General features: G+C 44.2%; 1 protein-coding gene across 2 annotated transcripts; it reads left to right on the top strand.

The window, feature by feature from the left end:
• Window positions 1–3,367: 3,367 nt before the first annotated feature.
• On the top strand, window positions 3,368–21,961 carry LOC115203826 (ectoderm-neural cortex protein 1). Of its 2 annotated transcripts, XM_029768858.1 has the most exons (5): window positions 3,368–3,757; window positions 13,394–13,621; window positions 13,775–15,384; window positions 19,166–21,554; window positions 21,594–21,961. In XM_029768858.1, exons 2-3 carry the CDS (start codon window positions 13,400–13,402, stop codon window positions 15,326–15,328), a joined length of 1,776 nt encoding a protein of 591 aa, XP_029624718.1. In that variant the 5' UTR covers window positions 3,368–3,757; window positions 13,394–13,399; the 3' UTR covers window positions 15,329–15,384; window positions 19,166–21,554; window positions 21,594–21,961. The 2 variants fall into 2 exon arrangements, with proteins under 2 accessions (XP_029624718.1, XP_029624717.1); XM_029768857.1 differs by having other exon boundaries at window positions 19,166–21,961.
• The last annotated feature ends 607 nt before the right edge of the window (window positions 21,962–22,568 follow it).

Below are 22,568 nucleotides of genomic sequence, written 5' to 3'. Positions count from 1 at the left end.
AGCCTGGAGAGGGCGGGGCTTAAATCAATACGGAAATGTTAACTAACAAATCAGAACATCTCATATTTCATTTTTATTGAGCCTTAACCGTAAAACAATATACAATGTGATGTATTCTTGAACGCATGTGTAATTGTTTAAATTTATATATGCATTAAAAAATATATATATTCTGGTTATTTCTGAGAGTTAAAAACGTCCTCAGTCAGATACCGAGGCTATTTATTGTAAATACTTACTAACTAATGTCGAGAATATCTGCAGAAACACACCACACCATGATTAGATATGTTCATTTTCATAATTGCACTCATTCTCACCAGATGGACCGACGACTTATTGCCACAGAAATAAATTAGGGAACAATAAGCAAATGGACAAAATACATAAGAAACAGGTTGAAAGGTAATCTTATGACAGTTTTTATGGTCACATGTTTAAATATATTTTTTTAACTCCTTGCTCTTTGAACTTTGTAGGATCAACCTGCAAGCGTGAATTTTGTCCAGAAAGTGGCGCTGTTGTCATTTAAATAAGTGATTCACGAAATCATTGGTGATGATGAAGTTTCAAAGTTGTTTCCGTCTCATTTACTTTTTCATTCATCGTCGATATCTCTTCATTCAAGGACTCAATCATGGACACTCTTAATGACAGTTGTGGCTGCTTTGCGTGGTGTATAAGTCTCTACCTTCTTGCCCTTTGTGCTGTTGTCTGTGCCCAATAATGTTTGTACCATGTTTTGTGCTGCTGCCATGTTGTGTTACTACCATGTTGTTGTCATGTGTTGCTGCCATGCTATGTTGTTGTCTTAGGTCTCTCTTTATGTAGTGTTGTGTTGTCTCTCTTGTCGTGATGTGTGTTTTGTCCTATATTTATATCTAATATTTGTTTTTAATCCCAGCCCCGGTCCCCCAGGAGGCCTTTTCCCTTTTGGTAGGCCATCATTTTAAAATAAGAATTTGTTCTTAACTGACTTCCCTAGTTAAATAAAGGTTAAAAAATAAATACATGAAAATAAAATCTCCACATTTCACCATTTCTAACTTGATTAGTGATTTGGGGAGAATTTGATCATACAATATCTTTATACAGTTAAGCTTTTTAAATATTGCCAATGTTGCATGCCAAGTAATGTACAGTATATACATCTAAATCATATTGTGCTGTGGTGTCTGTACAATTTCACAAATATGACCTAATTTATGCTGTAAGGCCCAGGCATGCAAAATGTATATTCCACTTAAAGTAGCTGTCCAGTGTTTCAAGATTTCTATGAAATATGATCTAATTACAATATGAGTGAAATGGTTTTCCTTCCCCAAAAATGCAATTCATCTAAAAGAGCCAATGCTAAACAAACATGATTTACAATGAACAATTCTGATATATTTAATATTTTCAATGATATGTACGATATTTAACTGTCTTAAACTTCTATTTTGTGTGTCTATGATATTGAAATGTATCAACATCGACCTCTTGCAATATAGTATGTTTGGAATATTACATTACTCCTGGATGCATACCCAGGTGTTTGTACTTTGATACTGATTATAAGATGTCTTTCATTTTGCTTCTAGAAAGACACTGCAGAATATTGCGTCACCTCATATTTTAATTTCTGATGCAAGGACATGTTCTTGTTTTCATGCTTGAGGGTTGATTCTACAAAGTTTAAAGAGCAAGGTGTCAAAAGCAGTTTTTCTGTGTTTGTATGGTGTTGGCATACCCCAACAACAGAATGGTGTGGGTGCATACTGGTCTATAAAAAATATGAATGACAAGTATACAGCTGATTGGCCAGCTCAGCCAATGAGATGTCTCTACAAAAAAAACATGATGTTCATTATTTATGAGGAAATAGCAGCATTTTTTAAACATCTGTTTGAGATACAAGTTTGAGGTGGGGTTTTTGAAGAGTTTCTTTTCTAATTTATGCTTTGGCCACAAATACAAATATGGGACGAGTCAACAACATTAGTTTAGAGTTAACAGATTATAAGCTTTTAAGAGTGAGATTTTCACGGGACATTTACCCAGCCCCAGCACCTTCTGTGGCTATGCACAGGTATGGAGTGCATTCAGTCAAAGAGAGGCCTATATGAAAAAAAGCGTTATTCTTATCGTCCTCACCGTGTACACCTTTGATATGTGCCTATGGTAATTACATTTATCTGTATGGAATTCTTGCCATTATTTTATATTTGCTGCTATGGGCAAAGGACCCAACCAAAGATGGACATATGAAAAGTGCAGGTGAACATTTGCAATCCCACACCTGTGTTAATCTTTCATGGACAGATTCCGTGTGTTAATTGAGGAGCTGACCATTTACACAAGACTTAAATTCTGGGTTAACCGAGATTACACCTGGGCTAGAGTGGCTATTAGGAATTTATGATGGCAAGCCACTAGGCCCTGCATACAAAATGTTGATGATGAAACGCATCAATACTCCATGAGGAAGTTATAAAAAATGTATGGAAATGCACTTCCTGGAATTCAAATGTAGCCTCATGTAAATAATACCTGGTGCATTTAACCAGTAGTATACGATGCAAAAAATATGAACACATAAAAGCCTACATTACAGAGTGTATAGGCCTGTCCCAAGAATGTACTGTTAAGGAGTGTAGGTGAGCTGACCCTTAACCTCCAAGGACCTTACTGTTATGTTCCGAGACAAACTGGCTCTGGAAGCCAAAACAGCCAAATACTCCATCTAAACGTGAATTGATTCTAAGTTGCGGTATGGTTCTAGAAACATAAAGCCCTCTTCTTTCATATGACATCAAAATCATTTCACAAATGCTAAATATACACATACTACACTGTTTTAACTTGCTTTAACAGCAACCATAAGTATTTTTCAGTTACAACACGTTTTTTTTTTTATGTTCTTGCTGATATGAAGGTTAAGTTCCAAATGTTTCGAAAAACGTATCTCAAACAAGTCATGTAAAGGTTTAGAAAGAGGTTCACCATTGGATGTGGAATCAGACAATGCTTACGATTGGAGCCATGAGAAGTGCTAGTGTTGGCCTGCTGATGGATCATGATCCAATTTGTCTGTCAAACTTCCGTTTGTAATAAAGTTCTGCAGGTGAGTAAATATTCACACTCTTGGATGTGAGTCGGCAGTTGGGCTCTCTCCCTGGCTTTCACACTAGTTTACTGTTTTATGACCTCCCCCTTACCTTCTGATCTTGCGTTCTCATCCCATCGCCTCTACCTCTGCTGCTGCTTGGTTCCCACCACAACACTAGGCTATTTTACATACCCCTCCCACTCGCTTCCTCGACACGAGGACGGTCCTCCCCCTTTCTCACTATAAACACACCCCATTGACTTTACCTAGGGAAGACCCGACTCACCAAGCGCACGACATGCACTAGCTAGCGACATAGAACTGCGATAGGATCAGACGCAAGTCTGGAGTCAGTCCGCTAGCGCAAATTCTTTTCCTTATTTTGTATTTATTGGTCCTTATTTTAACCTGGACAGAACGATGAATTTAGACCTGGAGATCTAATCACTGAACTAAACATTTGGATGATTCGAATCCATTGACATTTCTATACGGATAGAAATAGTGTCCAGGTCCTCCCCAAATATAGCTATTCCTTACTGAGGAACACAAGACGCGCATACTCACAAGCACAAGTGGCTTGCTTGAACCAGCATCGTGGCTACTCTTCCAGCAGTGGCATGTTCGAGGGATAAAGCGGACAAAATTGAACTCCCACCTAAAGAGGTATGTATGGCACATATATTACTTATATTTTCCACATTAGAGAATTGTTCATTGTCATTATTGTAATGATATAGGTCCATGCATGGAGTAGCTGAGCATTCTCATTCTCCCACTATCCTTTGAGATGTGGCATCGTGGACTTCAGAATTCATGGAGAAGCTCAATCATTCTTGTGCCATATTTTTGGGAAACGCGTAATTTATGAACATAGCCTAAATGCATATTGTTTTAATGCATTTTGCAGCATGATGTTTAAAGTAATTCATCATACATCGGTCTATATGAGATCAGATGCCAAATTATAACAGTTTAGAGGACAATATTCACGGGGAACTTTATTTTGTTTAACGTTTGCATTATCATGTTATCATTCTGGGCTGCATGTATTCTAGCCTGACTCAAAGAGAGAAGCAAGACAAAGCAAGGATTGTGATCATATAAAATGTGCTATTTTTAGGGCATGTAGGTAGGCTATGAGGAGTTTTAGCCTATGCAGGCTATGTCGTTTAAATACAATATTTGATTGCTCGTCTTCAAGCCAGTCCCATCTAGACAACACACCAAATGAGGCTATTAGCTACTTGTAAACAGAAGAAATCATCCCTTGCAAATGTAATCCTTGCATTTTAGGATACCCTTTATATTGTGTTCTCTTATCATTGATTACACCCGGTCTGTTCTAAGTGGTCTCTCCGCGTGCCCTTTTTACAGCTGCTCCCGGTGTAACCGTATTAATGTGGGCATCAGGTGCGAAATGGCTCCAACATAGCTGCTGATGTCTCATTTATGTTTCTAATTTGGTTAAATTCGGTAAAGACCACAATTTTAGTCCCATTGAGCGTTGGGCTTAAACACAATTAACCTCTCGTGCAGAGATGGTGACACCCGGTTGGGGACCGCGCTGTTCATATCGGTTACATGACAATTAGGACAGATTTGATTTAATATACACTGCAGATGAGCATATGGTGGCAGTTTACACTGACGGGTTTTGTTGACATCTTGCCCGGTGACAGGGTTAATTTTTCCTGCAGCGATTGAACAGTTATAGGATATAGCCTACACTCTTAGAAGTAAAGGTGCCTGGAAGAACCTTTTGTGTTGCCACACTGGCAGAATCTTTGAGAAACCCCTCTGAAAGGGTGTTTGAGGAACCCCTGTGTAAAGGTTCGAACTGGGACCTTTTTTTGTGAGGTAGGGGTTCAATTTTGAACCTTTTTAATAATATATTGTAGATTGAATATCAGATTGGAGGCGCAGTTTATTGGAGGTGTGGCTTTCAGATAGTTCATTTTGGCCACCCGTTGGCATTAATGTCATTCCAGTTCATCGTGTTAAGTTTCTACACTGCAAATACAAATGTCCTTGAATATTTATGCATATGACATATTGTTAAATATAATATTAATATTAACATTGCTAATATTTTATTTCACCTTTATTTAACTAGGCAAGTCAGTTAAGAACAAATTCATATTTACAATGACGGCCAACCCCGGCCGAACCCGGACGACACTGGGCCAATTGTGCGCCGCACTATGGGACTCCCAATCATGGCCAGATGTGATACAGCCTGGATTCAAACCAGGGACTGTAGTGACACCTCTTGCACTGAGATGCAGTGCCTTAGACAGCTGCGCCACTCGTAATAAAGTGGTAACTTTTCCAACTTTGGGATTAGCACAGGCTTTGGAGGAACTCATACACAAAACTGTCTATGTTCAACTTTAATGGGGAAGAAGTGAACACAGTAGCCTATCATTACAGATTAGTTATACGAAGTAAACAGCAACCTACAAACATGTCTGACGACAAAATACTTGCGAGTGAGGAAGAAAACTACCGGAGGGCCACAGATGTTAATAATCTGTAATATATTTTCCATGGCAATGGGGCTAAAAGTAATTATATTGTTAGGATACTCATGGCCACTATCGACAGGGGGAGGTGGGGATTACGAATACATAATAGACCAGACTACATGCAACCAAATAGGCCTACCCCAGGTGGTTCCTAGGACTTTGTATTTCCCGCAAGGCTATACAGTTGTTAAAAGCATGAAATGTTGTCATGCAAATAAACCATGGCTAGCCAACACATCAGACATTGGTGATTATTATTATGAAAAAAAATGTGTAGACCTGATACTAAGTCAATTGCCCTTTCCTGCAGTCAATGACCAAAGGTGCCCTCTTTGGCCTCATGGCTGGAATGTTATTAATGTTTTACAATTTCATAATTAATATTTATGTCATTTTTTTTTAAATGATGAAAATCTGCAGTTTCTATGTCAAACAGTTTTTTATATTATATTTTATATATATTTTTTTTAAGTGTATTTTCAAATATTTATTTTTGTATTTTTTAAATTATTTTCATATATATATATTTTTACCCCTTTTTCTCCAGAATTTTGTGGTATCCAATTGGTAGTTACAGTCTTGTCTCATCGCTGCAACTCCCGTACGGACTCGGGAGAGGCAAAGGTCGAGAGCCGTGCGTCCTCTGAAACACAACCCAACCAAGCCACACTGCTTCTTGACACAATGCCCACTTAACCCGGAAGCCAGCCGCACCAATGTGTCGGAGGAAACACCGTACACCTGGCGACCGTGTCAGCGTGCACTGCGCCCGGCCCGCCTCAGGAGTCCCTAGTGCGCGATGGGACAAGGACATCCCTGCCGGCCAAACCCTCCCCTAACCTGGACGACGCTGGGCCAATTGTGCGCCGCCCCATGTGTCTCCCAGTCGGCTGCGATCTATGTCAAACAGTTTTGTTATAGTTCACATATTACATCTTATGTGATGTATACAAAGTGTAATATTGTGATGCAAGTTCTCAGTGTAATACATTTCAACTCTATATCTGACATGATGCAGGTGTTTTTTTTTTAAGGCCACAACCATGTGTGTGAGGTGTGTACTTTTGTTTCAAAGTAGATTTGTTTAAGACTACCAATAAACACTCTGTGTGACCCTGATTAAGCCCACTGTAGTAAAAGGTTTTAAAATGCAACAACACCTTTTATTTTTATTCTGTCCATTCTGCAATATGACATGACACAATTTACTGTCTATTATGATGTAAGGTGACACAATTACTGTGTATTATCTCCACAACATATGCTAACCAGTACAGCGCCTATGCTACAACACTATAAGATCAACTCGAACTGCGATGACTAGACTACATACTTCCGCACGCTCGCTTTGACGCTTTCTCTTCTCAAAAGCGCCTCTGTATTTTGGCACACCGCTAGATCCAATCCATGGGAATACAGAAGGTACAGCTCTGTCTTTTAGTTTTCTTCTGTGTTTTGTTACCATCGTATCTGATTGTATATCTTTTTCATAGTCATCATCAATTAAGTGCTTACTAAACACATAGATTTGCAAGATTGGCTGTAGTGGTGTTGTGTTCGTATTTCCTGTCTTTTATCGCTACTGGCCATCTTCTGCACCTGTCTGTATCTTTCAACGGAAGACAGTGACATTTTGTGCCTTCTTCCATAAAACTCACATCTGTGACATCAAACTCCAAATAAGGGCATACAGTGCATTCAGAAAGTATTCAGACCCCTTGACTTTTTCCAAATATTGTTATGTTACAGCCTTATTCTGAAATGGATTCAAAAATCACATTACGTAAGAATTCAGACCATTTACTCAGTACTTTGTTAAAGCACCTTTGGTAGTGATAACCGCCTCGAGTCTTCTTGGAATTTGCCGCTACAAGCTTAGTACACCTGTATTTGGGGAGTTTCTCCCATTCTTCTCTGCAGATCATCTCAAGCTCTATCAGGTTGGAGGGGTAGCGTCACTGCACAGCTATTTTCAGGTCTCCAGCGATGTTCGATAGAGTTCAATTCTGGGCTCTGGCTGGGCCTCTCAAGGACATTCAGAGACTTGTCCCAAAGTCAATCCTGCGTTGTCTTGGCTGTGTGCTTAGGGTCGTTGTCCTGTTGGAAGGTGAACCTTCTCCCCAGTCTGAGGTCCTGAGCGCTCTGGAGCAGGTTTTCATCAAGGATCTCTCTGTACTTTGCTCCGATTAATCTTTCCCTCGATCCTGACTAGTCTCCCAGACCCTGCTGCTGAAAAACATACCCACAGCATGATGCTACCACCACCATGCTTCACCGTAAAGATGGTGCCAGGTTTCCTCCAGACGTGATGCTTGGCATCCATGCCAAAGAGTTCAATCTTGGTTTCATCAGACCAGAGAATCTTGTTTCTCATGGTCTGAGAGTCCTTTAGGTGCCTTTAGGAAAACTCCAAGCAGGCTGTCATGTGCCTTTTACTGAGAAGTGGCTTCTGTCTGGCCACTCTACCATAAAGGCCTGATTGGTGGAGTGCTGCAGGGATGGTTGATGTTCTGGAAGGTTCTCCCATCTCCACAGAGGAGATAGAGCTCTGTCAGAGTTACCATCAGGTTCTTGGTCACCTCCCTGAGGTGACCAAGGGACCAAGGCCCTTCTCTCCCGATTGCTCAGTTTGGCTTGGGTGGCCAGCTTTAGGAAGAGTCTTGGTGGTTCCAAACTTCTTCCATTTAAGAATGATGGAGGCCACTGTGTGAGGCCACTCGACACAATCCTCTCTCAGAGCTCTACGGACAATTCCTTCGACCTCATAGCTTGGTTTTTGCTCTGACATACACTGTCAACTGTGGGACCTTATATCGACAGGTGTGTGCCTTTCCAAATCATGTTCAATCAATTGAATTTACCACAGGTGGACTCCAATCAAGTTGTAGAAACATCTCAAGGATGATCAACCTTACTTACATACGTTTTCGGGTCTGAAAACTTATGTAAGTAAGGTATTTTATTTGTATACATTTGCAAACGTTTCTAAAAACCTGTGTTCACTTTGTCATTATGGGGTATTGTGTGCAGGTGAAGAAGCCGGATGTGGAAGTACTGGGCTGGCATGGTTACACGTGGTCTGTGGTTGTGAGGCCAGTTGGACGTACTTCCAAATTCTCTAAAACGACATTCGATGAATCTTATGGTAGAGAAATGAACATTAAATTCTCTGGCAACAGCTCTCGTAGACATTCCTGCAGTCAGCATGCCAATTGTATGCTCCCTCAACTTGAGACATCTGTGGTATTGTGTTGTGTGACAAAACTGCACATTTTAAAGTGGGCCTTTGTCACGACTTCCACCGAAGGTGGTTCCTCTCCCTGTTCGGGGGGTGCTCGGCGGTCGGCGTCGCCGGCCTACTAGCCATCACTGATCCATTTTTCTTTTTCCGTTTGTTTTGTCTTTGGTTCTTTCACATTTGGGTTCATTTGCCTTTAATTTCTGTGTGTATAATTACCCCTGTTGCCTGCTTAGGTTTGTGTGGGATTATTTGTGCTATGTTGCTCGTTGAGGTTGTGCCTCAGGTTTATTCACGTTTATACTGAGTGTGTATAAGTTTAGGAGCGTTGTTTTCCTCCTTCCGTGAGTACTGTGTTCTCTTGTGTCGTGGGCGGTTTCTTGTTTTGGTATTGTACCTGACCGTTTTGTGTTGTGGACTTGCCTATTAAAGACGCTACTTGGACATCTCTGCTCTCCTGCGCTTGACTCCTTCACCTACCTCTAACACATATCGCAACAGCCTTTCATTGTCCCCATCACAAGGTGCACCTGTGTAAAGAGCATGCTGTTTAATTAGCTTCTTGATATGCTACACCTGTCAGGTGGATGGATTATCTTGGCAAATGAGAAATGGGAGATAAACAAATTTAGTGCTCACACATTTTAGAGAAGTAAGCTTTTTGTGCGTATTTAACATTTCTGGGATTTTCTTTATTTCAGAACATGAAACATGGGACCAAAACTTTACACGTTTACATTTTTGTTCAGTATAGTTTCAATGTATGGAATCACTTGAGAAATGTTTGATTTTAGATCAACTTTAACATGTGATGACAATACAACAGAACAGATGAACAGGACTGACATTTACTCTAACGGGGCACCAAAAAAGCCACACTCCTACTAAAACCACGCTTCCACTCCAGTGTTCCTCCAGGAACCCAGTGCTACATTGAACCAAAAAGGTTCCTCCAAGAACCCCTCAACTAACCGAAGGTGCAAATATGAACCATTGGCTAGCATTGGTTCCTTAAGGAACTCAAATCAAATCAAATTTATTTGTCACATACACATGGTTAGCAGGTGTTAATGCAAGTGTAGCGAAATGCTTGTGCTTCTAGTTCCGACCATGCAGTAATATCTAACAAGTAATCTAACCTAACAATTTCACAACAACTACCTTGTACACACAAGTGTAAAGGAATGAATACGAATATGTACATAAAAATATATAAATGAGTGATGGCCGAATGGCGTTGGGAAGATGTAATAGATGGTATGGAGTACAGTATATACATATGAGATGAGTATTGTAGGATATGAAAACATATAAAGCGGCATTGTTTAAGGTGGCTAGTGATACATTACATCAGGATGGCATAGACTACAGTATATACATATGAGATGAGTTATGTAGGTTATGAAAACATTATATAAAGTGGCATTGTTTAAAGTGGCTAGTGATACATCTAATACATTAAGATGGCAAGATGCAGTAGATGGTATAGTGTGCAGTATATACATAAGAGATAAATAATGTAGGTTATGTAAACATTATCTAATATAAATAATATAAAGTGGCAAGTGATAAATTGATTACATCAATTTTCCCATTATTAAAGTGGCTTGAGTTGAGTCAGTATGTTGGCAGCAGCCACTCAATGTTAGTGATGGCTGTTTAACAGTCTGATGGCCTTGAGATAGAAGCTGTTTTTCAGTCTCTCGGTTCCAGCTTTGATGCACCTGTACTGACCTCGCCTTGTGGATGTTAGCGGGGTGAACAGGCAGTAGCTCGGGTGGTTGCTGTCCTTGATGAACTTTTTGGCCTTCCTGTGACATCGGGTGGTGTAGGTGTCCTGGAGGGCAGATAGTTTGCACCCGGTGATGCGTTGTGCAGACCTCACTACCCTCTGGAGAGCCTTCCGGTTATGGGCGAAGCAGCTGCCGTACCAGGCGGTGATACAGCCCGACAGGATGCTCTCGGTTGTGCATCTGTAAAGGTTTGTGAGTGTTTTTGGTGACAAGCCGAATTTCTTCAGCCTCCTGAGGTTGAAGAGGTGTGGGTAGACCATTTCAGTTTGTCCGTGATGTGTACGCCGAGGAACTTAAAACTCTCCACCCTCTCCACTACTGTCTCGTCAATGTAGATAGGGGGCTGCTCCCTCTGCGGTTTCCTGAAGTCCACGATCATCTCTTTTGTTTTGTTGACATTGAGTGCAAGGTTATTTTCCTGACACCACACTCCGAGGGCCCTCACCTCCTCCCTGTAGGCCGTCTCGTCGTTGTTGGTAATCAAGCCTACCACTGTAGTGTCATCTGCAAACTTGATGATTGAGTTGGATGCGTGCATGGCCACGCAGTCGTGGGTGAACAGGGAGTACAGGAGAGGGCTAAGAACACACCCTTGTGGGGACCCAGTGTTGAGGATCAGCGGGGTGGAGATGTTGTTACCTACCCTCACCACCTGGGGGCGGCCCGTCAGGAAGTCCAGGACCCAGTTGCACAGGGCGGGGTCAAGACCCATGGTCTCGAGCTTAATGACGAGTTTGGAGGTTACTATGGTGTTAAATGCTGAGCTGTAATCGATGAACAGCATTCTTACGTAGGTATTCCTCTTGTCCAGATGGGTTAGGGCAGTGTGCAGTGGGATGGTGATTGCATCGTCTGTGGACCTATAGGGTCGGTAAGCAAATTGGAGTGGGTCTAGGGTGTCAGGTAGCGTGGAGGTGATATGATCCTTGACTAGTCTCTCAAAGCACTTCATGATGACGGAAGTGAGTGCTACAGGACGGTAATCATTTAGCTCAGTTACCTTAGCTTTCTTGGGAATAGGAAGAATGGTGGCCCTCTTGAAGCATGTGGGGACAACAGACTGGGATAAGGATTGATTGAATATGTCTGTAAACACACCAGCCAGCTGGTCTGCGCATGCTCTGAGGACGCGGCCGGGGATGCCGTCTGGGCCTGCAGCCTTGCGAGGGTTAACACGTTTAAATGTTTTACTCACGTTGGCTGCAGTGAAGGAGAGCCCGCAGGTTTTGGTAGCGGGCCGTGTTAGTGGCACTGTATTGTCCTCAAAGCGAGCAAAAAAGTTGTTTAGTCTGTCTGGGAGCAAGGCATCGTGATCCGTGACGGGGCTGATTTTTCTTTTGTAGTCCGTGATTGACTGTAGACCCTGCCACATACCTCTTGTGTCTGAGCCGTTGAATTGCGACTCCACTTTGTCTCTGTACTGACGCTTAGCTTGTTTGATTGCCTTGCGGGGGGAATAGCTACACTGTTTGTATTCGGTCATGTTTCCGGTCACTTTGCCCTGATTAAAAGCAGTGGTTCACACGTTCAGTTTTGCGCGAATGCTGCCATCAATCCACGGTTTCTGGTTGGGGAATGTTTTAATAGACGCTGTTGGTACGACATCACCGATGCACTTGTTAATGAATTCGCACACCGAGTCAGCATATTCGTCAATGTTGTTGTTCGCAGCAATGCGGAACATATCCCAGTCCACGTGATCGAAGCAATCTTGAAGCGTGGAATTCGATTGGTCGGACCAGCGTTGAACAGACCTGAGGGCGGGAGCTTCCTGTTTTAGTTTCTGTCTATAGGCTGGGAGCAACAAAATGGAGTCGTGGTCAGCTTTTCCAAAGGGAGGGTGGGGGAATGGGCCTTATGTGCGTTGTGGAAGTTAGAATAACAGTGGTCAAGGGTTTTGCCCGCCCTGGTAGCACAACCGATATGCTGATAGAATTTGGGGAGCCTAGGGGTGTACATGCCTTGCTGTTTACTTTTGAAAGTTTTCTCCCCCTAGCCAACCCTTACAAGGTATCTAAAAAGTAATAAGTCGTTGCAATGTTGCTGAAGCTGTCAGTAACGAAATTCGAACACGCAACCTTTGGGTTGCTAGACGTTCACTTTATACAGCTACCATCCACCCAAACCCACCACCCTCATTTCATTTTCCCCTTAATAACCTTCTGTCTTATGTAATGATACCAAATGTAGCATGTCATACTAATTTGAGTGTTCTGGATTTTCGTTTACTATGTTAAGTCTTGTTTATGAGACCAGCTTGTCCTAGCCCAGTGAGCGACCCTGCTGATATTGATCATATCAGACACCTGTCCCTGGAATCAAAATGTGACTGAGCCTGCATCCCAAATGGCTATTCCCGATATAGTGCATTCCTTTCACAAGGGCCCATATGGCTATATAAGGAATAGGGTGCCAATTGGGAAGCACCCTGAGACTGAGATGGTGACTCAGTACCCTTCCCTAGGACTGTGTAGAGATGAGTTATGCACTCTAACAGGGTTTAGCTTGGACTAGCTTTCATTTATATTCTGGTTTTCTGGTCAGAAAAGGGACTTTGAACTGTAGGCTATGTCCCCACGCTTTGAATATCTTATCATGCATTTTTCTGTTTCCATATATATGGGTATATATGGGCTACTGGTTTTCATTTTGTGAATCACTCATGCTAATGGCTGTGCGTTTTACTTTGTTATGATACGTTATGTATTCTAAATCCAATCTCTGGTTTTGTTCTCTTTCCCAGGGTTCAATGAAAATGTCTGTCTGCGTCCACGAGAACCGTAAGTCGCGTGCCAGCACCGGCTCCATGAACATCTACCTGTTCCACAAGTCATCGTACGCCGACAGCGTCCTCATGCACCTGAACACACTGCGACAGCAGCGTCTCTTCACCGACGTCCTCCTCCATGCCGGGAGTCGCTCCTTCCCCTGCCACCGTGCTGTGCTGGCTGCCTGCAGCCGCTACTTTGAGGTAAAGACACTTGTTCCCAAGAGAGGGAACCGTTAGCATTTCCCATAAGAAAACATGCATGTTTATCCACCATGCTAACACTAGCTGGGCTAAAAGTTTTACGAGCTAATTAGCTAACTCTCTTGGTTTCCCATCCTCTTTGTTCTCTGACAGGCCATGTTCTCTGGCGGGCTGAAGGAGAGCCAGGCCAGCGAGGTGGACTTCAGGGACTCCATCCACCCGGAGGTCCTAGAGCTCTTATTAGACTATGCTTACACGTCCCGGGTTGTCATCAACGAGGAGAATGCAGAGTCCCTCCTTGAGGCCGGGGACATGCTGGAGTTCCAGGACATTCGGGACGCCTGCGCCGAGTTCCTGGAGAGGAACCTACACCCGTCCAACTGCCTGGGCATGCTGCTGCTTTCCGACGCCCACCAGTGTACGAAGCTGTCTGAGCTCTCCTGGGGCATGTGCCTCAGCAACTTCCCCACCATCTGCAAGACAGAGGATTTCCTCCAGCTTCCCAAAGACATGGTGGTGCAGCTCCTGTCCCACGAGGAGCTGGAGACAGAGGATGAGAGGCTGGTTTACGAGGCTGCCCTCAACTGGGTCAACTACGACTTGGAGAGGAGGCACTGCAACCTGCCTGAGCTGCTGCAGACCGTCCGGCTGGCTCTACTCCCTGCCATCTTCCTCATGGAGAATGTGTCCACAGAGGAGCTGATCAATGACCAGTTGAAGAGCAAGGAGCTGGTGGATGAGGCTATCCACTGCAAGCTGAAGATCCTTCAGAACGATGGTGTGGTGAAAAGCCCCTGCGCCCGGCCCAGGAAGACCAGCCATGCCCTGTTCCTGCTGGGAGGACAGACCTTTATGTGTGACAAGCTGTACCTGGTGGACCAGAAGGCCAAGGAGATCATCCCCAAGGCAGACATCCCCAGCCCCAGGAAGGAGTTCAGCGCATGCGCCATCGGCTGTAATGTCTATGTGACTGGCGGGAGAGGCTCAGAGAACGGTGTGTCCAAAGACGTGTGGGTCTACGACACCTTGCACGAGGAGTGGTCCAAGGCGGCGCCCATGCTCATCGCTCGCTTCGGCCACGGCTCGGCCGAGCTGAAACACTGCCTCTACGTAGTTGGAGGGCACACGGCCGGCACCGGCTGCCTCCCCGCTTCGCCCTCAGTGTCCCTGAAACAGGTGGAGCAGTTCGACCCGGCGGCCAATAAATGGACCATGGTGGCGCCGCTGAGGGAGGGCGTGAGCAACGCAGCGGTGGTCAGCGTCAAGCTGAAACTCTTTGCCTTCGGAGGCACTAGCGTCACCCACGACAAACTACCCAAGGTGCAGTGCTATGACCCGCAGGAGAACCGCTGGACGGTGCCCGCCTCCTGCCCACAGCCCTGGCGCTACACTGCCGCTGCTGTCCTTGGAAACCAGATATTTGTGATGGGTGGGGACACGGAGTTCTCCGCGTGCTCGGCCTATAAGTTCAGCAGCGACACGTACCAGTGGACTAAAGTGGGAGATGTGACAGCCAAGAGAATGAGTTGCCAGGCCGTGGCGTCAGGTAACAAACTGTACGTGGTGGGGGGCTACTTTGGCACACAGCGGTGTAAGACTCTGGACTGTTATGATCCGACGCTGGACGCGTGGAACAGCATAACTACCGTACCCTACTCCCTCATCCCAACAGCCTTCGTCAGCACCTGGAAACATCTCCCTGCCTGAGCTGCAAGGGATCCTGGGATAGCCTGACACCTCCATCCCAACCCCCCTCCCATGAGGTATGGAGATAAGTCTCTCTGTCTCTGTCTCTCTCGCTCTCTGTGTTGTTGTCTGTTTGTTACTGTGGGGGAGAGAGATGGAATGCATAATGTATAAGTGATATTCTGGAGAGTCCAAACTGGAGAGTTTCACAGCCGAGCTGAGTGCATTAGTTTCTTGTTGTCACTTTTTCTTATTAACACACTCAGTCATATGTCTATTAAGGCTGTGTTTTGGAACATTCACATACTGTAACTTAAATTCCCAGCTCATAGGTTAAACACAGCTGTTTTCATTCAGTAGCCGTCTCTCTTTTACAGTGACAAGGACAAATATCCTGATTGAATCAAGGACAAATTGATTATTGATAGTCTAATTATATTGCCGTGAGAGTTTGGCCATGCATGCTTTGAATACTAACCAAGCAGCCGCTGCTATTTGACTTCTTTATTTATTTCCTAGTCTTGTCGTCTGGTTTTCAGCCCCAAACAGACAGTATGTGTGGCTTGCTGACTGTCTGTCTGGCACTACTAAAATAATGTGTAGGCAGAGCCAACAGCAATACAGCATGTAATGGATAGACATATTTTCCACATACAGTATGTATGTTTGACATGATATGTATGTACAGTTACATTTCAGGAGAATCTACTCCATGACAGACTCAGATCTCTCCCATGATGACACTATAGCCAGTAGGTGATTGCTCAGTGATTCAGCAACAAAGCTGGATTTGCTATGTCTGGCTACTGAGGAGATGGAGAGAGAGAATGAAATGCCCATTGGGAAAGGAGAGAAGAGGAGGATGGTAGACTAAAGCGTATTGTTTTGAATAAGCAACATCTTCACACAGCCTCCATTGTCTGAGTACTGAGTGTGTTTTGAGTGGTTGTGTCTGTCGATAACACGGAAAACCACAGATACAGGGATAAACAAAATGCATCCCACCACATGTTTCACCATAGCTGGACATCCCTTTGTGTTTGAGCGTGTGTGTGGGGGACCATGTAGAGAGAGGGGTGGGAGGGCTAGGATAGAGGATAGGGGATCGCATGGGTAGGTTAAGTGAGTTTTGAGGCCGCAGGGTTGGGGTGAGGGAGGAGGGACAGAGGGGTAATTGAAACAGAATAGAATACTTTTATTGTCCCTGTGGGGGAAATTTGTCTGAGGGGAGTGAGCGGAGGGGAAGCCAATTAAACAATCTACATGCAGGCTGGCAGGCTACCACAGCCCGGTGAGGCTAATCCACTCTCAATCGCCTCCTTTTTATGGGTTTATGGTATGCTGCTGGGTGGGTGGGCGGGAGAGAGGGAGGGAGAGAGCGAGAGAAAGAGAGACGGAGGGAGGGAGGGAGGGAGGGAGGGAGAGAGGAATGGACGAAGGGAAGGATGGAGAGAGAGAGAGGGGTAAGGGAGAGAGGGAGGGAGGGAGGGAGAGAGGGAGGGAGGCAGACTAGGAACTCAGGGAGGCAGACTGCTGCTCTTCAGTTGCTGTCTGGGGTTACTGAGATGAGAAGACACAGGGTGGTCGTAGGGAGGAGTGGGGAAAGAGTAAGGCTTTGGCGCCTGTCTTTTAGAGAAAAAAACGGCTGCACAGCCATACAGATGAGAAAAACACACAGACCGCACGCACGCACACATACACATACACATACACCATGCCCTGACAAATAACAGTGCCTAGCCTGGAGGTGAGTGTTCGCTGTTGGCCTGAGCAGCCTCAGTCTTCCCCACTTCTCCCCTGTGCCCTGTGTCAATTTGTACGCCCATATAGTAACCTCTCTCGGCCTCAGTGACGATAAGCAGGCCAGACGGATGTAGAGCACAGACCATTGGCAACCCTGCTCATTCTGAACACTGGAGACCCTGGTGTCATAGTCCGACTCGCTTTCACACTCATACACGAATGCATAAAGGCAGACATGCACACACGCAAACAGGCAGTCGTGCACACACGTACATGCACACACACATTTGGCAGACCTTATTTCGCAGACCTTTTGTGAAATGGCTGCGTACTCTCAGTTTATAAGTAATGGGAGCCAAAGAGAGGGCGAGAGAAACAGGAAAGAGTGAGAGGGAGAGAGAGAGAGAGAGAGTGAGAGACCAAGAGAGAGGGACAGAGAAAGAGAGAGAGATAGATAACGAGAGAGACAGAGAGAGCAAAAGAGGGAGAGAGATGGAGAGGAGAAGTGTGATTGGGCTGCAGCTGTCCAGCATGCTCCTGTCTCCTGTTTGGTAATGCCAGGGAGCGGCTAGGAGCAGCCTCACTGCTCTGTCTGGGATGCTGATATGCCTCTCCTCTGCTCTGCTCTCCTTGGATGAAATGCTCCCTGACTTAGAAGGGGCCCTTTTTCTTCAGTGACTCATCTCTGAAACAGAGACTGCAGTGAAGGCTTTAAACCTCTCTAGACCAATGCAAAACGACTGATTTTGGTTTTACAATTATTTCAGATGGCAGTCAGTCACTGAGGTAGTGTAAGTGTTGACTGCACAGAGACACAGTGACTGTTATATTACTGTCTACCAAATAGTGGGAGGGGAGGAGAGGGGGAAGAAGAAAGGAGAGAAGGGTCTCTACTCAACACTTCTCACAGGGACTCTACTCTGCTTTCCCCTCTCTCTTACCCCCTTCCCTTTCTTAGGTATATTCCTTCCTGCTGGATAAAGCCCCAAGGGAATCTGGTTTCAAGCAAATCCACATTTTTATTCAGAGATTTTCTTTAGTCTCGCAAGAGTGCCGATACTGATAAAATCAAATGTGTTATCGTTCCATTTCGTAACTTCCAAGGTTGGTAAAGACTAGCGAACTCAAGTTTAAAGAATCCCCCAAAAAATCTCAAATTAGGTTTCTTTTATCAGTCAGATTGCTCATTCCACTGATGCGTTGGAGAGGATATAGATGTTTGCTTATTGTTATTCCACCTTCGCTATGCTATGACCTCCAGGCAGATCTGCCCATCGCTAGGCTAGTATACCTAGAGCTTCTCTAAGCCTAAATGAGAAACCTCTTCTGGGAGGAAGAGTTGGCTGCTTGCACTGGATGTACGGGGGCTACCGTTATGTGTGTGCACGTGTGTGTGTGCCTGTGCGCCTGTGTGTGTGTGTGTGTGTGTCGTCTAGATACCACAGATCGGCTTCCCCCCTCGGCCCTCTAGTTAGGGCCACAGGGAAGAAGGCAAGACAGATGGAGGGGGTGGATATCTTTAAAATTGATATGGGGTGTTCCCTAGGCTATAAATCATCGGTGGCGTAATGCTGGAAAAATAAAGATATGCACTTTTAAAACGAAAAGGTCAGAATGAGATGCAGAGCCAAAGCTGGTCAGATGTGAAATATCTAGCTGGATTTAGAGTTGAGGGAATGATAAAAAAAAAGCCTAACTGTTTTGGGGGAGGGAATGGGAGGAAAGTGGATAACGTTCACAGAGGAGGGAATTAGCCTTTTAGCTCTAATACTTGATATCGCTGACACACGTCTGTAGAGAAACAGGTGCAAATGCTAGGCCAGGGCAGGCAGTGTCTGTTTTGTTTTTACTGAGGGGAGAAAGACAATGAATGAGGGGGTATGGTAAAATAGTGAAGATAGGCTCCGGATCCTATCTGAGTGATTTTTCCATCCCTGAACTAATGACTCTTACAGAGTGTCTTACATTTTTTAGCATGTTTTTTGCAGGCGTGAAAGGAGAGATACTTCCCATGACCTCTTAAACACCGTTTGCCTTCCTGCTTTCATTCACACAAGTCCTCTGTCCGTGTTCTTTGTCTAATGCTTTTTTTTCTCTCTCTTATTTTGTCCTCAGATTTCCCTGTTTTGCATCATCCACTGGATTGGAACTTCCTGTCTGTGCAAAAAAACAAACAAAAAAACAAACAGTCCATAAATAGACCTGAACCACGGTGTGAGTGTGAAAACACACCTTGATCCATCCTGATGATGCTGTGAGTACACAGACGTTTAAAGAACCATCAATGCTCCTGGGAGGACCTTGTACACAGAAGGATGTCGCAATGTCAAATCGTTTCTGAGAGGGAGGTTTGGATATTGTTCATGCGAACACGCTCAACAAACTGCTGCTTGCGCTGTAAAATAACAACAACCCCTTAATCCCAGTGTACTATTGGCAAATGACGCCGTTGCTTCGCAGCCTTTCATAAAATAACCACCAACATACCAGTCAGCCACGCACTCACGCAGCCTCTTCATTTCTTCCCATTCAATTATGAAAGACTTGTATTGCTATGTCGTTGCGCTTCTCACTCTGATAATTCTGTGAAATGAAACGAAAAAATAAAATAAAAAAAACACGCCCTCTGCACAGGGACTTTAATATAATGGCATGAAGAATACCTGGCTGGACATAGGACACATATGAAGAGAGAGAGTGGAGAGTCAGTGATCAGCATGTGTGTGACCAGACCAGAGAACGGGACAAAGACAAAACCCTTCAGCTTGTTTATAACCAGCTGATCCACAAACTGATCCAGGATATGCACAATGAAGGAACAACAACATCCCCTCTCTCTCCTCTCCTCTCCTCCACTCTTTACTCTTCCGTTCTGTTAGTTGCCTCCGCTGTGTATCTGATACATTAGACTCTTTGCATTCCATCTGGGAGAGATTGTATTGCTCTATTGGCCACCAGTCCTTCTGCCCTAGTCAAAGAAGAAGAGGAGAGAGAAAGAAAAAGAGAGAGAGAACCTCCTCCCTTCCTCTTCCCGTCCCCATCACCTAGTGGGCGTTTGGGGTTTAAAACATTGTAATGGTCGTTGGGAGTTCCTTTTTGTCAGTTTTGTGTGAGACCTGGCTCTAGCTGTCACTACGTGTCCTGGGGACTTTAGGTGCCGGCACCAGCTGAGCCTGAGAGGGGGGTTAGCTGAGGGGGTGACATGACTACTGATGTGAAGAACCCCAAAGGAAGCCCATTTTGGCTGTAAGCTACTACACTCTCCCCATGCAAAATAACACAAATCCAAGAACAGTAATGGACAATGCAACACAGAACTGAAGAAAATGCTCATTCAAGCTCAGTAGTACTACACAAAATACTGTTTAGTCTTGGACACTATTTACTGATTGTTCTGATGTTATTCCAATGAGTAGTATTGTTTTGTTGGAGTACTGATGGATTGATCTTCCGCTTAGCCTAAATGGTGATACTGAATTCTTCAAAACATCTATGGTCATGGGGACTCGATACAGTTGAAATGAACTTCTCTGGTCAAGAGAATCTTGTCAATTTGCTTACCCAAACTGAAACTTAAAATATTAATTTTCTGATCTTGCTGCAATGTATTATGTTTCAGAAGTCTTCATTTATAAAAAAAAAATGACTTTGCTTTATTCGTTTATGTAAAATAATGCTTAATCCTATATATTGTTTCTCTGCCTGCATTCATACATTAATAAGTGAATGAATGTTTATCATTTAACAGGGTATATCATGCATGGCCCAAGTTAAAGCTGCTCTATTTTTTTATCTCATTTGGGCTGCTTTTTTTGCACAGTTCAGTTACTCCCAATGTGGAACCGTATCTTTTTAAAGTGGGGTGGGGGGGTTGTATGAACACCTCCAACCATTTGGCCAGTGAGGTGTACAGATCAGAGGTTAGAGGTCAGGGGTTAGGGGTCAGAGTAGGGATGGACATGAGGAGGATGGACGTCGCTCAGATTACTCAGAGGGCAAGTGGCCAGGTCAGAGGATCAATAAGGCCTTGCGTAGATAATATTTTGTTTTAGCGGTGGACTCTGGGTAGTGTACTATCTCACATTTTAATGTTGACTTCTATGAGGCATATCTGCTTCATTTGATAGAATTTAACAAACAGACTTTGGTCAAACTGGGGCCTAAAGCGCTACACCAAATGGTCTTGTTGTTGTGTCAAAAGAGACACTGCTAGAGGAAAACAACAACAGCAATGTTAACGACAAAAACAAGCAGGCTGTGAGAATTTGTATGTGTTAGAAGCTAGCGGCAGAGGCATGCGGTAACTGTCAGGAACATCAGCACAGTGACGCACAAACCACACACACACGCACACGCACAAACACACACCCTGTGACCCTGACACCGCTAGCCAGGCCCTGTGTAGTTATGTGAGGAATGTGAAGGGGCAGCTGTCCTTGGAACAGCTGGGGGACTGACTGTGTCACATCTACCCTGGACTCAACCCCTTCAGGCGTTACTCTAGGTCCCCTCACTAGGTCCCCTCACTAGGTCCCCTCACTAGGTCCCCTCACTAGGTCCCCTCTGAGTCCCTCCTGAGTCCCTGGGCCCTTTAAGTCCCACACTCAAATATGAAATATTCTGACTTGAAATGAGTGTATGTAAATCAGACTTTCTTGTAAATAATTTAATAATATCAATGGGAGACTTGCATGACAATTTGAGCATGTAGATCTCAAGTCAGAATACTTCCCGTTTAGCGTAGTGTGAGAGTGAAAATGAGGGGGAAGAGGAAGAGGATGGGTTAGTTGAATCTTGTAATCTTGGTGTGTTGGTGTTGATAAGAGCAGGGGGCACCACTGTGCTTTTCACAATAGTGTCATTGATGTATGGGAGGAAATATGGCAGGGGAGAGTTCCTAAGACCAAAAAAGAGAATTCTGGACTTTTTGTCTGTTTGTCTGTCTAGGTGGCCAAAACATTGACATATACAGTTTAGCATCAATGAAATCATTATGTATGTCAACATAAAAGCTAACAGTTGTATAGATTTTCCCAGGATGTATAATGGTTGTATTCAGTGAATCGCCTCAACCCCTAAGAACTAAATGGGCAACATTCCACATTCCTGTTTGATTGTGTGAGCCACCCACTTCCTAGCCCACCTCCCAGGCCTACAAAAGCAGGAATCGTTTGAGGAATTCTATGGAGACTCATTAGCACCTTGATGTCAACCCCCTAACCAACCCGTTCACAGAACACTGCCCAACTGGCCTCACAAATCAGACAAGCGGGTTACTTAAGTGATAATGCCCGAGAAGCCGGGGTTTGGAGGATGAATTGGCATGGGTGTTGTTAGGCCCTTGATGAAGTCGAGGGCCGGCAAACCGGGCAAATATATCCTCCAAACACCGGCTTGGAGGGCATTATCTGTTTTATACAACAGGTTAACAACATATTCAAATAATGATTGACATATTTTCATTAAAAACTTTATTTTGATTAATTTATTCATACTATTTAATCCTTCCACAAGATAT

The sequence above is a fragment of the Salmo trutta genome, chromosome 12 (assembly GCF_901001165.1).
Source record: "Salmo trutta chromosome 12, fSalTru1.1, whole genome shotgun sequence".
NCBI lineage: Eukaryota > Metazoa > Chordata > Actinopteri > Salmoniformes > Salmonidae > Salmo > Salmo trutta.
Note: the sequence above shows the minus strand (reverse complement) of the source record. Positions and strands in the feature narration are given on the sequence as shown.

Coding starts and splice junctions, on each gene's coding strand:
- LOC115203826 (XM_029768858.1), top strand. CDS start 13,400: ATGAAAATGTCTGTCTGCGTCCACGAGAACCGTAAGTCGCGTGCCAGC. Junction 13,622..13,774: donor CCTGCAGCCGCTACTTTGAG/GTAAAGACACTT, acceptor GTTCTCTGACAG/GCCATGTTCTCTGGCGGGCT.